Consider the following 18,707-nt stretch of genomic DNA (forward strand, 5'->3'; position numbering starts at 1 on the left):
AAATGGAACCCATAACGATATAGACACAATTTCCTTTTTTTTTAAACAAGTTCTTCCTACATTACAACTTTGCCTATATTAATTGAACCGAATCTGTGTATTAATTGAATCTATGTAGAATATAGTTTCGTCAAAAAGTAGCCATGGCGTCAGGTTTCTCTCTGTAGAACAACAAAACTATTCTAAACATGGCTTTGTTTAGATACTTAGGCCCTGTACCTTCAGCACCCCTTGTTGCCAAAATAAATGGACCATATAAAAATGGATGCAATTCAGAAACAAGGTCGGACACATCAAACGTTTAAACTTTGTCTGCCATTTGTGCGTGTTAATCATACCTTCAAAATTACGACTACATTTTGCGAAACACCCTATATGTACGAGCTCACGAACGACGCATCCGTGCTCTCAATCTCGCAAACCTTCTCCATCGTGTTCCCTGTTAGCCATGTTGCCCGTTGCACCTCGTTTTACCTTCGGTTCATCTATCGTTTCGTTAATTATAGGCGAACGAAGGAACGAAGCAGTATTTAACGAGCGGCATGACTGCAAAAAGGAAAGGTCACCTCGTGGATGAAGGAACAAATGTAACGAAGAGATAGAGAGCCAATTATCGCAAGAATCACTATAATGGGAGCAAAATCGATCGGTGGCTCCAGGGCGACTGAGTTACAAAACAATTCTATTTCAATTCTATCAGTACAAATGTGTCGAATAATGGACGAGTTAGAAAACGTTCGAAAAGTTTGCTGCAGAAAGAGGCCTCGAGCATCAAAGAGATTTTGCACCTACTATAGACTATAAACGTTCAAGACGATTTAGTTCTTGGCGTTCAGGCGCGATAAACGTCGTTCGTTCTCGTATTCTACTTTTAATGACACGTATCTCTTTCAATTCACGATAATTCTTAACCTCTAATTCTCACCTCCTCACTGGCGAACGATTTCTTCGATGATCCTTCTCCTCCGCCTTTCTCGACGCAATCGTTCTTAAGACTAATTGTAAGTCCCCAAGTCCTTTAGACGCGTCAGATTTCCCTTCTTAATCCCTCACCCACGAGCCAACCACGAAGAACGATCAGCGGTTATATTGTTTCTTGTTGAGATACGTTTGTTCTTTGTTGGTCGTCTTGTCGCGTGGCGTTTCGATGCTGGACCAGGACTTCGAATTCTCCCAGAGAAATATTCTATTCGTACTTGAAACGAGTTCTTCTCAATCTCTTCCTCTGACACTTTCAGACTGATTTATTTTCAAATCCAAATGGCACAGAAATAATTTTGGACGACTTGTTCCGTTTACTTACTTTTGTTTTCCAAGTGGACATATAATGGTCACATAGTTTCGATTGAGTTAACTGTGGCAGTCATGAAATCAGATATAAAATAAATAAAATGCAACAGTAAAGTATCTAAATGCACAGTGATAAATGTACATTTTATTATCTTTACTAACAGTAGCTTTTCTTCATTTTAAACATCTTATTTTTGTGTTTTTAAATAGACATTATAATGGTCATATAGTTTGGTTGAGTGAACTGTCGCAATCATGAAATGAGTTATAAAACAAATAAAATGCAACAGTTAAATATCTAAATGCACAATGATATATGTACATTTTATTATCTTTACTTATAACATCTTTTCCTCATTTTACACTCAAACGAAACACGCATCTCGTTACCTTGATATATTTTATGTACATTATAATCTTCACGAAGTCTGAAGGTGTCGAAAGACCACAACGCATTTTTTCTTATTATTTCTTAGTCTGCAGAGAACACAGACGTGAATTTCTTTTTTAATACGTTGTAACTACTCTACTATTATTTATTGTAGAACTATATCGCATTTATTTGCTCGTTATTGAATTCAAGTTTTCGTTCTTTTTTTTTAAGCATTCTTTTTACCTTGCTGGAAGGTATTCAAAATGGCTGATGGTTAAAAACTTCCATTTTCAATCATTTTTATTTTCGTTTGTTGAATTCGATCTTTTTGGGCAACTTAAAAAAAATGGTAGATCTTTGCAAGACGCCACTCCAGCATCGTTCAGCGACAGACTCTCATTCTCTTTCGTTTCCCTTCACATTCACCCTCCTGTTTCCGAACTTTCCTCATCTACAACCCCCTTTCAGTTCGCAATTTTATTTACCTTGTACTCGGCAGAAACTGGCAAACGGTGACCATAATCAATTTTCGCGCATTTACAACCACGCGATTATATAATGTTAGTGTATACGAAACCGCTTCTACCTCAGTCAAACACACAGACACACATACGCATTCTACTCTCGAGACGAGTCGTCGCAAATAACGTCTATACTACTGAATTTCTAGAATAGAACAAAGGGAACCTTTTTTCCAATTTTTTTTTTCTCGTTTAAAGTGTGAGTAAAAATTTGTTCGAAAAGTTTCGATATCACAAAGATTCACAGATATTAATGCGAAAATTACCTTCTGAAAAAATATAAACGCAAATACCGCTGTTAACTCGTCAAATTCTCAAGACGTTCTGTAAATTTTCCAATTAAATTCACCTTCGAAAATTAAGACATTCTTCTCCAATTAAATTCAATCGAGTAAAAGATTCTTTTGAAAGCTTCTAGTGTAAAAAAAAAAAATACCCCTGCTTCAATATTAATCGCACAATTCCTCATTTTATTCTTAATAAATTACTGACAAAAAATATAATGAATCCTATTTCTAATAAATCATTATATAATGCAATAAGTTTGCCCTCACTGGCGTTACATGGAAAATTAAAAAGAAGAAATATTCCCTCCGCCTCTATTTCACGAAATCAGTAGTTTCGATGTTTCCGTGACACTCGTCTCGAAATTCCCTGTGCATACATGATCATGTTAAATAATAGTTGTACAATATGCTTATATATATATATGGTTCCTTCTCGGTTTTTCTTTCTCGTGTCCCGTGAAGTATTATTTTTCTACGCGAAGCCCGTGGCGATGGACAAGCGTTGTTTGCGCACGGTTCTTTTTATTGATACGTATGCTAAGTAACGTATAGCACGCTGTACGTTACATACGATACGTACGAGAACAAGCATATATACATGGAACCGAAAAAAAAAAAAATAATTACCAAAACCACGGGCAACAATATAATATACACGTAAATATATATAGAGATATAAGATGAGAAACCGCGAATAAATATATCAGATTATACTGTCCTCTCCCGTCTCCAACCCCGATCCTCCAACAAACCCTCAGACACCCGAGTATATGTAAATACAATCCGTTTATATTTATTTATTTATGTTTCTATGCGCTGGACGCGTCTATGTTACACGCAATTGCAAATTAATCGATACTATTCCTATTGATAACGAAAGAGTACACTCATTTTTTCAATATAAAAAAATATATATATATATTATATATAGATAGAATATATATGTAATATTAAGGAGTACTTGTTTAGATCGTAAGTGAGCCCCGAACTCGTCGCCCCGCAACGCGACAACACGTCGAAGACAAGAGAGGATATAAATAAATAAATGAATAAATAAATAAATAAATAAATAAATAAATGTATATTATACAACACGAGGAAACGACGGGGGGGAAGCTGAATGGCGATTCGTAGATCGCTCGATTCACGCGGTGCACGCCAACGACACACGAATTCCTTCTCTGTCTCGCGGTTACGAAAATTTCGCTTAAAAGCGAAGCCGATGCGGCGAAACGATCTCGCGGGGATCGGCGCTATACCAAGGTTGACGATCACATTGGGCATTCCTGATTTTTAACACGGGGATCACTGATCTCGAGGGAAAGGTGTCGCGTTACGTTTCAATGATTCCATCGATCGTCACGAGTTTGTTTCGATTTTAAGGGAATCCAATCAGGGATTGGCGAAACGGTGGACAAGTAAATAATTTTTTTATTCGTTATTCGTTCATTGGAAAATTGTTGCTTTAACTCTGATATGATATTATATTTCGCGTTGTATGAAAGGTGAACAACTTTTCGTTCTTTATTTCTTCAATAATAATTTCCTGAATTATTAAATGAAATCATATTTCACGTTTGATAGAAGATAAATAATATTAAAATCTGAATTATAAAATTAATGTTTATTCTACATTGAATGAAGGAGGGAACAACTTTTGTTTTTCTTTTCATTAATTATTGCAATTTGAATTATAGATTGGAACTAAATTTTACATCGAATCCAAGGTGAACTACTTTTTGTTTCATTTTACTAATTTTATTAATTTTGTTATTACAATATGCTACAATATTAAATTGTATACATTTGATGAAAAGTAAACAACTTATTTGCTATTTTTTCAGTAATAGTTATAAACAGAAATATTAATTGAAACGACAGTTTACAACGCATAAAACGTAACAACTTTTTATTCGCTAATTTCTTAATAATAATTCCAATCTGAATTACGAAGTGAAAATGTTTCACATTGAACGAATAGAATTTATCCGAATAAACTATTCAGTGATACAACCATTAAAGTAAATCGCTACCAAGTGTTTTTCTTCGCGTTACAATAATCCCAACAAAGTCGAGTCCGTCTCTGACGCCACTTTTATTTCCTTTTTTAATATTTTTTCTTTGACGCAAAGTGCCCAATAAAGTTCTTCTTCGAAGGCGAAGAAGATAGGCGTCTTATTTAACCCTTCGAAGGTTCTTCTTTGTTAACGACGTCGTTTCGTAGAAACGAACGGAAGGCCTTCCCCTCGATCAGGATATATTCCATAGATATAATTCCTGTTACCTTCGCGTCGATCGGTCGCTGTCGATCCCGCGTGCGTCTTCGCCGATCGGCGGTTCATTTCGGCGGATCGATAAATTCCTGTTAACGTTTTTTGTCCCCCAAAAAGAGGAGAGGAAAAACGAAAACGGTGGCTTGCGCCGCAGACGCAACAGCGACACGGTGGTTACCAATTTTTTGTTTTAAGTTGAAATGATTAAGTTTACGTTACGGTTATGAGGTAAATGTGGTGGATAGGAGCGCGGTGGCGAGAAATAGAGAGCCAAGAGGGTGGGTAAAAGGGGATGAAGAGTGTGCGAGAGTGAGACGGGGGCGCCGGGCGAAAACACCCGGCGAACCCCCAGCGTGAACGATGCGTGCCAGCCGCAGTTGTGTTTTTTCGTCTATACAAAATGACACTTCGCATTATTACATGAATTATTATTATTATTTATACGGGAGACAGTGTGCGTCTGCGCGACTGAATGCTGGACCGATGCGAGTTTCGATTGCGTTCTCGAGCAGAGGGGCGAGTTTCTTGTCCGAACAAAAAAAATTGTGAACAATGGTGGATAAGCGAGTATCGATTTGTTGTTTGTTCGATGAGAGATTACGGTACGAATTCTGGTATTAAATTATATTTCAAGCGGAGGCGAATAAAAGCTCGGTTGAATTATTGGTTCGATGAATGTGGACGAAGAAATCGATGCTTTCGTTCGTCGTTTATTATTTGAATGTAATTTTGCCCGTATCTGATCGAGAACGTCGAGGAATATGCGCGAAGATCGATAAAAAGGACGCTTATCGCGGGGAGAAGGAAGGATCAGTTCAGGGATAAGAGGAATGTGATAATCTGCGTCAGTAAATTGTATGGGGATGATTAGGTTCTGCTTCATAGGATTTATGAAGGCTTTTCAGGGATGGGAAAAATTCTTTTTTAGATAACAATCTTGAATAACGAACGGAAGATAAGTTTTATTGATTGTTTGTCGCATAGAAGCTGCATCTTGAGTTACTATCACTTATTACTACAGGAGCAAGAAAGATTAAATTATAAAATGAGACTATATTTTATCTTCAAATGTTTATCTAAATAATCGTTTCTTTAGATAAAGACCTGGTTTTCAACCAGGAAATTTTGCAAGATTTACTTACAGGGATGTTTTCATACAGAGACGTGTAATAGTTCAGGTCAATAGATTTGGTCATAATTTGGTCAGATTATTTCATGAATATATAAGTAACATCAAAGTAATTTCCAACTGAAACAGTTTTGATCGCTTAATTTGATCATTATTTGTATAACTCGGGAATTAATTATTTCTTGAGTATATATAGTCAGTGTCATAAATATTCGTACCCTCTACGTCTATTAAAGAAAGTCTAAATGAAACGATAGATTTGTCTCCAAATGAATTTTTTATTATATACATGTGTAATGTTTATTTATGTACATATTTACAATGAAACATTTATTTGGAAACATCAAACCTATCGTTTAATTGTGACGAATTCTTGTAACAGGCATAGAAAGTACAAATATTTATGGAACTGTAAGTATCAACGAAATACTTTCTTTTAAATAAAAATAAAGTAATGAAATAATAATTCATGGACATATAACGACGCACCAACGAAAGATATATTGACCAATTAGCAGCTTGGTAATTTCTTCTAAAGTAATTAAAGTGATAAAATAATAATTCATAAATTGAAGCGTTACTTCGTTATCTATTATTCGAGTCTTTTCCATTCCTGTGATTGCAACTCGCCCAGCGGGACTAGCGATTCCTCCCGAAGCCGATCTTTTTCTCTCCCATCGACAGGAGTGAACGCGTGGATGATAAAGCGTATACAAGGGATGGGCGAAAGAGAAAGCAGGCGCAAAAGTGGAATAGAAGCGAACGAGTCGAAACTCTGCCATCGCAACGATCCCGGACAGGAACTGGGAAGGGCTGTAACGATGACAGACGATTACAGCGGACTGGGGCGGAAGCGTAGAGAAACGAAAAAAAAAAGAGAAGCTAACTAAGAACGAATGGCGTAGAAAACGCTGCGAGAAGTTACGATTTTTCTTTTTCTTTTTCTCCGAGCGCGAACGAGGTGGCAGAGATTCGTGCTACGCCGTTGAGTGTAACTCACCCTTTTTCTTTTTGTTTGTATAAAAATTAATCGAAATTTAATTAGACTATTAATAACTGTTCGATTACTGTAAAACAAGAAAACTTTACCATTAATTATAAATTACAAAAAATCTGATGCGACGAGCCTTTTATTATTCTGCACATCCCACGATTTCACTTAAGATCCCTCCTTATTTCTTCGACAGTAGTTGCTAAATGTACGCCCTTTTGTGGATTACAATAGCCTTTTCTTTTTTTTATTAAATAATGTGTATTTGTAAATCGTATATTTGTATGTTAGAATGAAACGAAAGTTATTTAAAAAAATTATTTTTATTTCAAGCTTTAAGAGTTCCAGAGGGTGGCTGAATTGCGTTCTAGGGCGGTGAGTAACGGTTTTTAAATATACATACGAAATTTAAATTAAAATTAGACATTTTATTTATGTTTTTAAATTAGAAGTTATTTGAATTATAGAAGAATTTTGGGTGTTAACCTTTTGTATTCTGCAAAAATGTGTTCATGTCGCGAAATCATATATTCCTTTCACATTTTATACAGTTAGCTTTAATTGGATCCCTGATCGATGATTAAATCACTTAACCGTTCCGCCATGGCTATAACCACGGAATTCGGATTTCCAGAAATAGGGGATGGTATTACGCTGGCGTCCATTACTCTGAGTCCATTCACTCCTCTCACACTGAAATAAACAAAGGATATATAAATCAAACAGAATCTAGCATTATATTGATATTATGGCGCATATGAAATATCGTTTTTCCAATGTTTGAATTCATTTCGCTCGATTCTGTATATAATTCTTTGTAATCATATTAAATAAGCAAAAATATACTGCAAAACACACGCATTAAATACTAAAGATATTTTGAATAGAAACATTAAAACCTCGGTATCAACATTCGTGAATACTAAGAATATTTACGTTATTTTTGTATATGAGTAGCGTTTGGAGAAGTTTATGTGTGAAGATTATGTTGATTTGCAAAGTTCAAGACTGGTGATTTTTCATTAGTAAATTAAATTTCTTATCTTTGAGTACGCAACTTATATTATTGCACTGAAATAAAAGGAAGCATTGAAAATTAAAAAAAAAAAAAAAGAAAAACAGAATGATGTGGAATCTATTTTGATTCATCAATGGAATATTTAAAAACATTCAAAGCCATTTCACCGTAATTCCTCGTCAACGACCGCGCGATCATCGACTCCCATCCTGCTGGAGCCGCACAGGTGATAACCCGAGAGGCCACCGACCCTTATCACGCACTCCGCGTATTCGACGTCACGGTAATCCTGTGGCAGGTGTCGACACTCTTCCAAGTCAGGATGGTGAACCTTCGCCCCGTACTCGCGGAATTTCTTCGTATCGAGGGTCTGGATCGCGAAGTTTATCGCTGAAAGATTCCATATCTCGTCACGCGAACCGCCAAAACAGGAAGAGAACTCGCGTGAGGGTTGCGATTCAATATAAAGGTTCACCTTACCCTCGTGGGTGCATAAAACGTCGTCCTCGTGCTTAAGATAGGCAGGATCGATCTTTGGATGGTGACGAATGTTGACGGATCGCAAGGTGATGCTCCCGCGACTCTTCGGTTGCAAGCAATACGACATGTACAGGAAACCCTCGCGGGAATTGTTGTTGTAGGTCGGATACAACGATCTGTAAGGCTGTGTGATTAATTTTTTTTTGTGAGACTGGGCGAACTAATTAGTAACGAGAAATTGTAATCGTGCCAAACTTACGATTGATCATTAGTCGGAATAAATGAACACATTCGCGACGAATTCTATTTCTGGTTACGACGCATGAATTTTCTTTAACCCTTTGACTGAGAATGGCGTATATATACGCCCTTGAGAAATAGGCTCAGAAAAATGTTTGTGATCGTTGAATCAATTTTTTCAAAATATCAACTTACAGGGGATGATGAGACGAAACTTTTTTATATTTACAGTTTATTCATGGGATGGTTAGTTTCGAAAATAAAAATTGCAAAGTTAGAAAGTTCATTGGAAAGATTGAATTTCAGGAAAGAGGTCTTGCAAGTTGTCTATTTTTATCTCTGAAACTAAATGTTGTATGAATAAACTGTAACTATAGAAAAGTTTCGTCTTATCGTTCCCTATAAGCTGGTATATTTTTTTAAATTCTCACCTCTACGTCTTTCAGAATTTCCAACAAAAATCGTCTCGCAGTCAAAAGGTTAATGGACGGGGGTGTTTGTACGACGTCGTAAAAGTGCAGACCGTTTGTTTGCAACAATATTTGTGATACATTTATACTTACCTCAGTTTTATAGTTGGACAACGATTTTAATATCCTCTCTTCAGTGGAAGCCACTCCAAAAAGCATTATACCACTATTATTCATACGGCCAATCCCCATCACAGCGTTGGTTGCGTACCATCCTTAAAAAAAGAAGAGAAAAGTTACCAGTTATACACAGTACCACGATACAAATCCTATATTGTATGAATTTTATTTAATTATATATATATTTTTATATATAATAATTACGTATATTTACAAAAAAAAAAACAAATTTCATTATAGATAAATAAATTTTGTTCAGTGACAGTCTCGTTTTACTCGCCTCTTCCAAAGACGAAGTAATTGAGCAATTCAGGAACCGTTTGCAATTTCACTAAAGTTATGCTCACTCTTGCCTCGAGGTTCACAAAAACTGGAAGCAGCAAATGGTCGAAGAAATTCTTGCCCACTTCCGGAAGATCGCTCAACACTCGTATCTAGAAATAATCCCTTTTCTCCTCAATTTCCATAATTGTTTTCATGCTGTTAGCAGAAAGTGAAGAAAGTTCAATAAAATCTGTTATGAATACAATCAATTCTACAGAACTGTGTATAACTATGATTAGTATTAGAATTTTTTAATATTTTTGCCTTTTTAAGTAATTTTGTGTTCGATTCGTAGAGAATTGATATGCTTTTCTTTTAAATGTCTTAATTTTATATAAAATATAAAACAATTTGAATTTCAAAGGAATGTCTCAATCAGATCAAATAAAAAAGAAAACCTGTCTAAATCTTTGAATTTTGTTTAAACGACGATGTTAGAAATTCAATAAAGCTAGACTCTCAAAGGGACGTGTCGTGTATCGCGATCGTGTTTGAGAAAATTATTTTTCAGGACAGTAATTGAATGATCCATCACCTGAAATTTCTCAAGCTCTTCTGCTGGCCCGATTCCTGAGAGCAAAAGCAATTGAGGGGTATTGATGGCGCCCCCGCAAAGAATCACCTCCTTTCTCGCGTGAATTTTTCCCACCGATCCGTCTTTGTATATCACCTTGATCCCGTCCACGGTCGCGTTTTCTTTGAAAAGTATCTGAAAAATTTCCACGCTTAGTTTTCCGACGTTTATATCCAGGCGTGTAGAAAAAATTTCAAGTAGAATGCTTAGAAGTGACATGTCATATATTTATTACTTTCAGCTATTAAGAATTGAAATTAAATTTGTTTTATATGCAACGTATTATTATTTTATCACATTTTAATTCATTCATTCAGTGGATATATTTTGTTGGTAATAAGAACAATAAGACAGAAGAATGTCTCAAAAGATTTGAATTTTATAATCATTTCGTTCCATGTTTGGGCTCATCTCATTATTTAATATATCCTCTTTAGAATACAGTATTACAAACATTGCATTGTAAATGTAAATTAACTCAATCAATTCTAATAAATTGTTTTGAAAAGCAATTGTCTGGAAAATAAAATTGTAAGTAATAATTGATCGAATACATAAAAAATTGTTTTAACAAAACACTGTTTAAGATATAACACGTAAGTATAAATTCACCAAATCAATTCTAACAGATTGCTCCAAAAGGAATTGTATAAAAACATATCATACTTTTGCAACCAGAGTGTTGGTCAAAATGTGTAAGTTTCTTCTATTCCAGGCGTTCTGCAAGTACGCATGATACGAAGTCCATCGAGATCCTTTTTTGGTCGTGAACGTCCCCTTCTGTAGAGTCACGTTATTCAACTTGAACGACTCGTCCGCCATGAGAAAGGCTTCTATCAGGTATTCCTCCTCTGGACTGCTCATCACATTCATAATATCGGATACCTTTGTGATCAACAACAGTCACAGCTTAACTCAATCTTTCATACTCTTAAAACCGATAAAAATGACAATTTTATAATATTGCTATACTGTAATGTGCAACAAATGTTTTATGAATACGTTTAATCAACATTTAAATACTTCTCATGTTCGGGAATATTACTTTTTTTTTAAAATCATTGACAATATGAAACTTTGAAATGAAATTGAAATTATGCAAAAGAAACATAATTATGAAACACGGTGTATTATTGTTATCACCTTCTTGAAATATGGAAGCAAATCAGCGTGCGACCATCCTTTAGGCCATCCAGTGTAATCCTCTGGCCTTCCGAAAGAGTGAACTAAATAATTCATCTGACCACTTCCGCCCAATCCTTTACCTCGTGGCACTTTTTGTATCTAGAAAATATTTCAATTTAATTTTATATTTGAAGATAATAATATAATATATAAGACAATTTTTTGAATTTTTACAACCATTTTTACAACCATGAATTTGTCATCCAATTTTATCTAAGTAACTCTACAAAATTTATTTTTCTTGTACTATTGTCTGTATTATGCTAAATAAACCCAACAATTTTTAAAGACATAAGGTGACCATTTCGCTATTAATTTTAAATGTGAATTAATAGAATATATTCCAATTCTTCTTAAAAATCAAAGTTGGCCCCTTATGTCTTTAAAAATTGTTGACTTTTACAATACAATACGAAAGATATTACAATAAAATTACATATAATTAGATGAAAAATGATTCTAAAAATGTGTTATACACTAAAGAAGACCATAATAAATCGTGATGGTCGGACCGTCTCCCAAATAATTAATAACAATTAATTCCTGAGCTCCTACATTATGAATCTCTACTCTGTTACTTAACTCTTTGGGGCACGGTGGGATTGAAAGTGTCCCACCTTTTTGATGGACCGTAATGCATGGTGGGACACTTTTAATCCCACCTCGATATTTTGCAATAGCTGCATGTGTATAGGTGTGATACCTTTATTAATAAAAATATAACAATTTTGTTTGATTTAAAATGCAATAAAATTCCTGTACAACATGGGTCTATTTTATGACCTGAATACCTGTACCGCAAAGAGTTAAATTTTAACACAACTGCAAAAATTGCACAAATGGAGCATCGATGTTCTAACGTGACAATCTATTTTCGTTTACGTGATTCCCAAAGCCCCTAGAGGAGAATTTCTGTGGTTCTGAAGCGTAGGCCCAGTCGACCTCCGTCCCCTGCAGCATTGGCGCCAAAAGTGGTACAGAGGCGACCCATCCGAAGTAACCACCTGCTTCGACCAATAGCACCGTCTTATTCGAAATCTCGGACAGTCGTGATGCAACCACGCAGCCAGCAGTCCCAGCACCAACTTTATTAGTAACAAATTACTCGCAAATAATTGCATCCATCACCTTTATCATTACGTACAAAATATCATTGAGACCACCGCAAAATTATATATTTAATCTTTCATTGTTTTGTGCCAGTGGTCCACCAAGGAATTTAGTAAAAGGTTGCAACTAAAAATTAACAGAGATGAATGAGTTACAACTAGGGGTGTGCGGGATCCCGGTCGGGACGGGAATTCCTCCCGGGATCGGGATGGAATCCCGAGAATTTCAGAATCCCGAATACATCCGGGATTCCCGTGAATTTCCGGGATCCCGAAACCATTCGGGATTCCCGAGAATTTCGAGATCCCGTTAATGTTCGGGATTCCCGGGAATCCCGTACATTCGGATTGCTGAAATTTTCAAGAATAACAACACTTTTGGAAATCCCAGATATTATTCTATATCCCGTTCATTGTCGGGAATCCCGGATTTTTGCGGGATCTCGTGTATTCTCGGGAATCCCGAATCAACTCGGGATCCCGCATAAAGTCGAGAATCTCGAATATTCTCGGGAATCCCGGACATTTTACGGGAATCCCGCACACCCCTAGTTACAACACTTGAAAAAGCTAATAAGTCTTTATTTGAGAAGATGGATAAAAAGATAGTGGTGGCGGAGAACAGTGTCAGAGGGGAAGGACGTTACTCTGCTCACCGATTATGTAATCGTAATGCGTGTCGGGGTGGTCGATAATGCTGAGCGGCCTGTTGAAGTAACAATGATAAATCAACGACGCGAGCAACACGACGACCGAGACCAGCACGTAATTCCACATGGCTCGTCGAGGAGACGTCCGCGATCGGTATCGATGACGGGACAACTGCGAGAAACTGGCACGGTCAGGGTGGAAAAGTAATTCCATTATTGAATTAGCATTACAGCGCGCAATCAATAGATTTACGGTAACGGGAAGATGATAGTCTGCCACGATAGCGATGCGTATGGTAATGAGAACGCGTGGAATTAGTAGATCGTTCCCGGAACGATTAATCATTATTTTTATCATGATTACCTCGTTAACACGTAGATTGCCATGTCACACATATATGGGTGACAGTGTTTTTCACTCAAGAACTAAATGATTCATTCTGAAAAGTTGGCATCAAAGGAGATGAATTTAAATGAAATGAATTTTCATGAATTCTGATGTAGTTACAAAAATAAATACCAGGATAAATGTTTGATTACATAGACTCCAGTAGTCTAAATAATATTTAATCTTAGCAAAAATTTTTTAAGAATATTCGTTTGGCGGTCAACGTGTTAATCAATTACAGAAGTGATGCAAAAATAATCGATTACTGCCCAAGTCTGCCCGAAGGTAGAGATATCAAACCTCTCTAATTTCGGTTCGAAACGAATAATTGCATTTCACCAGAGATAAAGTAACATTTTATTTGAATAATAAACGACGTATAAAAGCACCGTACTGCGAGTTATTTGAAATGTTTATTCGATCGCTCGGTTACTCGTTGTTAGACAAGCTTTTATTTTTATCTAATTTTGTCTGTGTTTAAATTGTACCATTGTTAATGGAGTATAGGTGAACTACGAAACAGTTTCTCGCGTTTTTCAGGCACGATAATGAAGAAAACACATAATGATTATCCACTTCGTAATCTGGGGAAGTAAACAATAATTCTTTCCATAGAAACATATTTTTATTATATTTTAAAGGTGAAATTACAAAATCTGTAGTAACATGCAGACTGATACAAAGAATATTTTAGACATATTTAGATATGTTTTAAACCAGTCTTAAGTAATGAATGGGATGCATAATTACCTCAGAGAAATTAGCAATACCATAATTGTTAAAAATTATAGTATATTATTCATTGCAATCATATATTTCCATACATAAGAGCATATAGGCAAGTTAATGGACACAAAGACGGTATCGCCATCTCGCGGCGGTGTCCGAACTAATTTTTCAATATTATTAATTTAAAAAATACAGAAAAATGTGGCGCCATCTCTCCACAAACCCCCCAAGTTTGTCGTGAAATAGTTCTTTCCTGGCGTCGCTAGATGTCGCTGCGCACATAAAATTATTTAAAACATAAATTCTCTACTTTTCTCTGCATATAAATGTAATTTTGCATCATAATTATCACAATTCAACATCTAATTGCTGATTTGTAGCCTAATAAATGACTGATATCAAATTTTTTAGCGCTATCTCTCCACAAACTGTCCAAGTTTGTTGTGCAATAGTTCCCTCCTCTAGTCGCTAGATGTCGCCATCGACGTGAAATTATTCGAAAATCAAATTCTTTACTTTTCTCTGCATATAAATGTAATTTTACATCATAATTATCATAACTCAACATCTAATTGTTGATTTGAAGACTAATAATTGACTTGATAGCAACTTTTTTAAATAAATGAAAATATCGCAAAATGTGTCGCCATCTAGCGATGGAAAGTTAGAACTATTTCACGACAAACTTGGGCGGTTCGCCGATAGATGGCGCCACATTTATCTGTATTTTTATTTATTTAAATAACTTGATGAAGTCAATTATTAGTGTACAAATCATCACTTAGATGCTGAATTATGATAATTATGATGTAAAATTACAGTTATATGCAGAGAAAAGTAGAGAATTTATATTTTAAATAATTTCACGTCGTCGGCGACATCTAGCGGCGCCAGGAAGGAACTATTTCACGACAAACTTGGGGGGTTTGTGAAGAGATGGCGCCACATTTTTCTGAATTTTTTTATTTAATAATATGATATATATATATATGAGAAATTAGTTCGGATACCGCCGCGAGATGGCGATACCAATTCTGGGTCCATTAACTGGCATTCGTGCTTTTATATATAGCAAAATATGAATGCAATGAATGTTATGAATAATAAACTATAATTTTTTAAAAATTCTGGTACTGCTCATTCCTCTGGGGCAATGATACATCCCATTCATTACTTAAGACTGGTTTGTTAGCACAATCTTTGATATGGTTCAAAAGATTTCTTACCCATCCAGTTCTAAAATCATTTATCTTAAATATTAACATAATATAGCAAGTGCACTTGCTTCTTTAATTTTATTAAGGGAATGTGGGAATCATACAAATATATTATTTATATAGAATTCATAAACAGTAATTTTATTAAATATTTCGTAAGTATATAAAACACTTACACAGTGTAATGTCTGTGAAAAAGCGAAGTATAGACATAAATAATTTACATAACAAAATAAGTATCTAACTTTAAAAAAATGGTATTTTAAAAACTGAATTTTACGTTTCACAATTTATTTTCTGTATACCTATTAATCCCAACTTTTTACACGTGATTCAGGCTCAAGAACAGACCAGTTTGGTGAATGTTTTTCATTAGATAACCAATTGAAATCATCGATACAGTTCCAGTTATTTATTTTTGGATCGAGACCCGCTAGATTGAAGTGATTCGCTTGGTCTTCGTAAGACCAATTGTAAGGCGCTACACGTATCTTTGTACAATCTTCTATGATTGATCTACTAGTAACGTGTAAATAAATAGTACAATCTGTCGAAGAGTGTAATCGAAGTTGTTGACACGCAAAAGCAAATACACATTCGCTACAATCGTGGATAAATACAGATGATGTTACTGGCCCAACCAACACAGTACACTGCTTTAAGTTTATCATATGCAATGTACTAGGTGTGCCATAGATTCGCACTGTACAACGAATTAAATCAGAAAGCAGAATATCATTTTTATTCACATTTTCAGCATCCAAAACTATCTGTTCATCAACTTTTCCCAGTAACATGCATGCACTGTCTCCATATTTACTTGATAATTTATGATTTTGTTTTGTAGAACCATTCACAATTCCTTCTGATATTTTCAAATCCTTTAAACCATCTGTAACGTCATGTGTCTTCTCAGAGGTTTTTTTCACAACCCTTCGATTTTTAAAACCAAATTTCTTCTTAGGTAATAACTTTAGCTCCAGATCAGAAGCTTCACTTTCTAGTAATTGCAAATGTTCTTGTGCTCTTCTAATATCATAAACCTTTAGAAACATTTTTGATTGTGACAAATAAGTTTTAAGTGTTTGAATTTCTTTGTTTATTTTATCAAATATTCCAGGGAGAGTTGATATGGAAGCACCAAGTGCATCGTCTAGCATTTCTTTGATCTTCTTGCACGTTGAATAAAAGGTATCTTTAAAATAACTACTTTGTTCAGTTTCAACAGCTAATGATTGCCGTTCTTCTTTCCGTCTTTCAATGACATTTTTTCTTTCACGGTCTCTTTTGCTAATGCGGTCTGATAAACTCCCTTCTATGAGAGCAGGAGAATCCATGTTGCTGTGGGAACGCTATTTTTCAAACAGAATTACATTCAGTTCACAATTCAGCTTGAAATACTTGCTCTATTTGTTGCTAACATAGATTTATTTTCACAAGTGTTATGTTTTAATATACTTGAAATATTTTCTTGCTGTTTTATATTTGAAAATTTTCTATACAAAGACTGAAAAATAATAAATATGTAAGTTATTAAGTTGAATTGTATTAATAAAGATTAAATTACTAAGTATAAACATACTTTCTTTCAAACTAAAATATCTAATTACAATACAAAAATCTAAGCAAAAACTGTTGCTTACAAAATTATTTTTGTTTGAATATTGTTATTATACAAAAGCTCAAAAATTTTGAATACCGTATTAAGATCTGTGTTCGCAAACTCACACCTTGATACACAAAACGACATCTACATTAAAATATACACATACCTTCTGTAAATCCTTTCTTTTAAAAGAATGAATTTGTAGGAAACAATATCTAGAACCATCACTTCCTATTAAGAACTCTAAATGTCTCGCAAACTCCATGAAGATCTACTTTTCATTTTGTTGATTTTCCCATGTTGCCAGATCATTTAATCTTAATTTATTATGTCCAGACAAAAGTTCAGAAAACGAATAATAATCTTCTAGTATGCGTGGACACTTCTGATATAGAAAATGTCTGGAATCTATTATATACCATTATTCGTATCAAAATGTTCACGAACAATTTTACACAGATTTTATTCACTATGTATTGTCATTTTAACAATTTAAACATAATTTCCGTAAATTACGCAAAACTTAAGTTATGGTTGTTCATCATTTTCCCGTTATTTCTATAAACTAATCGATGCGCGAGATTCTATTTTGTTGGAAAAATGTGATTATGATATAGACTTAAGCACGGGTAGAAATAACCTATAATGTCACGGAAGATAATATGCGACTTACTTTGAGATTCACTCAGCCAGATCCAGGTTATAGATGTTCCAAATAAGAATCCAATCTCGATAACAGCAAATATCTTAAAATATCCTCCGAAAGTTCGGGACAATTTCGACTTTGGTTCCTTGTGAAGCATACTAGCTAATAACAAGATTTCCTAAAATGGAAATCATCAATACCGTAAAGAATGATGTGCTTCTCGAGACATCGAGATCAAGTGCGATAGGAAGGGATAGTACAATCTTACCCGGCTCATTCACGTTGTGCAAACTCTCGAAAGTACAGTAGTCTGTTCGATATATCCTTTCGATACTAATGGCGGAAAATTCAAAGTTGTAACGTTTTATATGAAACATAATATAGATCGTTCGTAAAAATACACTTGTTGTATGAAATTTATTCTACCATAGCTTAGCAGAAAATGAAATACAAGGTATTACTAAAATGAAATATCAAGGTATTACTAATTTTTATACATATAACTAAAAATACTGTAATAATTAACTATTAATAGCTAGTCAAATAAATTTGTCAAGCCTTAGACAGGCCCTCTTTTATATAGTTTATTGTGACGAATTGTCATTAAATACAATATTTTAAAATCTAGTATTTTTTATGATGTAACTTAATATTCGTCTCGCATACTATAAGTAAGTTTTAATGAATATGAAACTATTGGTACAGAAATTATGAATCGTAATAAGCTTTGTTTATAACGTTACATTATATGCATATAACTGTACTACTCGTTTCATAGTGTACAAATTTTGGAAAAAGTGCAGGCCCTTGTACCTATGGAAGTAGTCTAAATTAAAGATTGTAGAAGAATATTTATTACACAGCCTTTCATACATAAGTAAGCACAGGTAAAATATACAAGTAGGGAACGTGTTTTTAAAGCAATATTAAGACTGTATTGTGAGGAGCATTCATTACATATACAACAATAAAAGAATAACCATCAAAATAAATTTTCTTGCGATTTGTACAAGAAATGACACTATTTCCTTAATTTAATATATTAAATGTTCAAAGTCAAGCATAAATTTTGTATAAAAAGTTTGTT

At 34.6% G+C, this 18,707-nt stretch overlaps 2 protein-coding genes across 2 annotated transcripts; both read right to left on the minus strand.

Moving 5' to 3' along the window:
- Positions 1 to 7,271: 7,271 nt before the first annotated feature.
- On the minus strand, positions 7,272 to 13,225 carry LOC128884363 (neither inactivation nor afterpotential protein G-like). The gene is made up of 10 exons (XM_054137717.1): positions 13,041 to 13,225; positions 12,158 to 12,360; positions 11,234 to 11,374; positions 10,757 to 10,975; positions 10,052 to 10,225; positions 9,473 to 9,626; positions 9,166 to 9,287; positions 8,363 to 8,546; positions 8,050 to 8,272; positions 7,272 to 7,557 (listed from the first exon to the last, which is right to left on the minus strand). Exons 1-10 carry the CDS (start codon positions 13,159 to 13,161, stop codon positions 7,422 to 7,424), a joined length of 1,677 nt encoding a protein of 558 aa, XP_053993692.1. The 5' UTR covers positions 13,162 to 13,225; the 3' UTR covers positions 7,272 to 7,421.
- A 2,254-nt stretch (positions 13,226 to 15,479) lies between these two features.
- Positions 15,480 to 17,872, minus strand: LOC128874811 (tubulin-specific chaperone C). Its single transcript, XM_054119894.1, has 3 exons — positions 17,648 to 17,872; positions 17,141 to 17,382; positions 15,480 to 16,875 (listed from the first exon to the last, which is right to left on the minus strand). The coding sequence occupies exon 3, from the start codon at positions 16,703 to 16,705 to the stop codon at positions 15,677 to 15,679; it is 1,029 nt and encodes a 342-aa protein (XP_053975869.1). The 5' UTR covers positions 16,706 to 16,875; positions 17,141 to 17,382; positions 17,648 to 17,872; the 3' UTR covers positions 15,480 to 15,676.
- Positions 17,873 to 18,707: the final 835 nt, after the last annotated feature.

Source organism: Hylaeus volcanicus, chromosome 1 (genome assembly GCF_026283585.1).
Source record: "Hylaeus volcanicus isolate JK05 chromosome 1, UHH_iyHylVolc1.0_haploid, whole genome shotgun sequence".
Taxonomy (NCBI): domain Eukaryota; kingdom Metazoa; phylum Arthropoda; class Insecta; order Hymenoptera; family Colletidae; genus Hylaeus; species Hylaeus volcanicus.

Bases quoted from the DNA above. Each gene is read 5' to 3' on its own strand.
- LOC128884363 (XM_054137717.1), bottom strand. From the start codon at position 13,161: ATGTGGAATTACGTGCTGGTCTCGGTCGTCGTGTTGCTCGCGTCGTTG. The intron at 11,375-12,157 runs GTAAACGAAAAT...AATATTTTCTAG, and splicing joins CTAGGGGCTTTGGGAATCAC to ATACAAAAAGTGCCACGAGG. The intron at 9,288-9,472 runs GCGAGTAAAACG...TCTTTTTTTAAG, and splicing joins TTACTTCGTCTTTGGAAGAG to GATGGTACGCAACCAACGCT.
- LOC128874811 (XM_054119894.1), bottom strand. From the start codon at position 16,705: ATGGATTCTCCTGCTCTCATAGAAGGGAGTTTATCAGACCGCATTAGC.